The sequence below is a fragment of the Babesia bigemina genome, scaffold Bbigscaff_71022 (assembly GCF_000981445.1).
Source record: "Babesia bigemina genome assembly Bbig001, scaffold Bbigscaff_71022".
Lineage (NCBI taxonomy): Eukaryota > Apicomplexa > Aconoidasida > Piroplasmida > Babesiidae > Babesia > Babesia bigemina.
The window spans coordinates 1-3,523 of record NW_012237208.1 but is presented as its reverse complement, the minus strand read 5'-3'; the positions used below and the strand labels follow the sequence as shown (position 1 = coordinate 3,523).

General features: G+C 46.3%; 1 protein-coding gene across 1 annotated transcript; it reads right to left on the bottom strand.

Moving 5' to 3' along the window:
- On the bottom strand, window positions 1-1,364 carry BBBOND_0003380 (hypothetical protein, conserved; the record flags this gene model as incomplete). Its single annotated transcript, XM_012915171.1, has 2 exons — window positions 1-1,297; window positions 1,336-1,364. Coding segments are annotated over 2 exons (1,326 nt in total), but the record flags the coding sequence as incomplete, so codon positions are not given.
- Window positions 1,365-3,523: the final 2,159 nt, after the last annotated feature.

Genomic DNA, 3,523 nt, shown 5'->3' with positions numbered 1-3,523 from the left:
TATGTATTCCCCGAGATTGTCTCTAATTGGTTCAAGGTTATTTTTCATTTCCGTAACCTTCTCTTTCAATTTCTTAACTAGTTCATCTACCTGGTATTTTACCTCACCGTTAACTGATAATTTCAGACTCTCCATCGTTGCTCTCACCGTTCTCTTCATGTATTTATAGTCATCCCACTCCTTCTGCGCCAACTGCTCAAGTCGCTGTGTTTCATGTTTGACTGCCTTCGTGGCTACAAGTACATCATTACGTAACTTAGAGTTAAGATCATTAACAGCAGTTTGCATGTCTAATCTTTGTTCTAGGTCGAATGCTTCGTTGAATCTATCGGCATTATATTGACAGTCACGAAGATACTGCCTAATATTTATCACAGCGTATTCCACGTGCTCCTCACTGTACGTCACAGCCTGCACGGATTTCTTGGTTGTACCTGAAACAGCATCATTTTCTAAAACTTTACTTACCTTATCATTCATGGTATTTAACTGCATCTCTAAATTGTTTATCTTGGCTGTGATATCATCATTCTGTTTTTTCACGTCCCTGTTATACTTCTCGATTTCCTTGGGCAACTTTTCGAAAAGCCTTTTAAAGCCCTCGTGCCCTGAGCAAAGATGATTGTTAATTTCATTACTTACCAAGTTTTGTAATGTATTTTTACCGACATTGTATGTCTGAGTGTTTTTCACCGCACCAAGCACACCACTCAAAAATCCCATCACCCCGTCACACAGCCTATCCAGGTCCGAGTACACAATCCCCTGGCCAGTGTAGCCTTTGGAAGATGGATTGAAGCCGAGGAAGGTTTCGAGGCCGTCACAAAGGTTATCTAAGAGATTTTTAGGCTCATTTTGTTGATTATTAGAATTCTCATAAAATCCACAAAGCTCCTTCACCTTCTTCAAAGCCTCCAACTTGGACTGCAATTTGGCTGAGTCAGCAGAGGGCGATAGGGAAGGGGGAGAGTGATTATAGAGGTTATTATGCTTTTCAAGATGCTCAATTTCTGCACTGATTTTAGCAATTTCTTTACTAACTAGCTGACTAAGCTCACTAATTTTCACGGTGTCATCAGCCTGGTCAGCAGACTTGTCAGACACAGAAAGCTTAGTAACATGAGAAGAGTAAACATCTTTTAGGTCATTTTTAAGGCTTGGATTATTGTCAAAATAGGCTTTAATAGCATTCACAACGGCTTTCTTAACACTCTCACTTTGACCAACAAATCCTCCAAGCTGTCCAGCAAGGTGACCAAGGCTAATGAGCTTGGAGTCAATGTCCTTCAAGGCTCTTCTAGTAGCATCATCAGTGAGAGAATGGTCGGCATCAACAAGTTATTATTAAGGTTTATAGAGGTCATAGCGTTAATAAGACGAGGTAATTCGAGAGATTTGGAGTTAGGGTGAACATGATGGGACATGGCAGTGGCAGAGGTGGAAGAGGGAAGTGAAGGGTGACAAGGCACAAGTTATTAGGATGGTTTAAAGAGGTCATAGCGGTATTATGGCAGGGTTATTCGAGCGATGTAGAGTGGGTTAGGGGCGATGTAGAGTGGATAAAGGAGCGATGTAGAGTGGGTAAAGGAGCGATGTAGAGTGGGTTAGGGAGCGATGTGGAGTGGATTAAGGAGCGATGTAGAGTGGGTTAAGGGGCGATGTAGAGTGGGTAAAGGAGCGATGTAGAGTGGGTTAGGGAGCGATGTAGAGTGGGTTAGGGAGCGATGTGGAGTGGGTAAAGGGGCGATGTAGAGTGGGTTAAGGAGCGATGTAGAGTGGGTAAAGGGGCGATGTGGAGTGGATAAAGGAGCGATGTAGAGTGGGTTAGGGGGCGATGTAGAGTGGGTTAAGGGGCGATGTAGAGTGGGTTAAGGGGCGATGTAGAGTGGGTTAAGGGGCGATGTAGAGTGGGTTAAGGGGCGATGTAGAGTGGGTAAAGGGGCGATGTAGAGTGGGTTAAGGAGCGATGTAGAGTGGGTTAAGGAGCGATGTAGAGTGGGTTAAGGGGCGATGTAGAGTGGGTTAAGGGGCGATGTAGAGTGGGTTAAGGGGCGATGTAGAGTGGGTTAAGGAGCGATGTAGAGTGGATAAAGGGGCGATGTAGAGTGGATAAAGGGGCGATGTAGAGTGGATTAAGGGGCGATGTAGAGTGGATAAGGGGGCGATGTGGAGTGGGTAAAGGGGCGATGTAGAGTGGATAAAGGAGCGATGTAGAGTGGATTAAGGGGCCATGTAGAGTGGATTAAGGGGCCATGCAGAGAGGCACTGGGCATGTCACCGTTACCCACCCTACATCGCCCCTTAACCCACTCTACATCGCCCCTTTACCCACTCCACATCGCCCCTTAACACACTCTACATCGCCCCTTAACCCACTCTACATCGCCCCTTTACCCACTCTACATCGCCCCTTTATCCACTCCACATCGCCCCTTTACCCACTCTACATCGCCCCTTAATCCACTCTACATCGCCCCTTAACCCACTCTACATCGCTCCTTAACCCACTCTACATCGCCCCTTTAACCCACTCTACATCGCTCCCTAACCCACTCTACATCGCTCCTTAACCCACTCTACATCGCTCCTTAACCCACTCTACATCGCCCCTTTACCCACTCTACATCGCTCCCTTATCCACTCTACATCGCCCCTTAACCCACTCTACATCGCCCCTTTATCCACTCTACATCGCCCCTTTATCCACTCTACATCGCCCCTTTATCCACTCTACATCGCTCCTTAACCCACTCTACATCGCTCCTTTATCCACTCTACATCGCTCCTTTATCCACTCTACATCGCCCCTTAACCCACTCTACATCGCCCCTTTACCCACTCTACATCGCTCCCTAATCCACTCTACATCGCCCCTTACCCACTCTACATCGCCCCTTTATCCACTCTACATCGCCCCTTAACCCACTCTACATCGCCCCTTAACCCACTCTACATCGCTCCCTAACCCACTCTACATCGCCCTTTAACCCACTCTACATCGCTCCTTAACCCACTCTACATCGCCCCTTTATCCACTCTACATCGCTCGAATTACTTCGCCATAATATCGCTATGACCTCTATAAACCATGACTATAACTTGTGCCCTGTCACCCTTCTCTTCCCCTCTTCCACCTCTTGCCACTGCGCTGACCATGTGCCGCCTAGGGAGCTTGGCAAGGAATTTGGTAAAATTTTGAACCTTAAAAATACCTTAAAAAACAATCCTACTAACATCCTTACTAACCTCTGTACTGGCCTCGAAAAATTTCTCGGCTTCAACTCTGACTCCAAAGGCTACGACGGCACTGGTATTGTCTACTCTGACCTGGATAGGCTGTGTGACGGGGTGATGGGATTTTTGAGTGGTGTGCTTGAAGCAGTTAAAAACGAAAATGAAGTGACAACTTATGATAATTACATCACTGGAGACAATAAAAAACTCAAAGATGTACTAGACTTGTTAAATAAAAATATTGGCTCCGGGCGTACTGGACTTGTGCGAACGAATCAAGCTGTTCTCG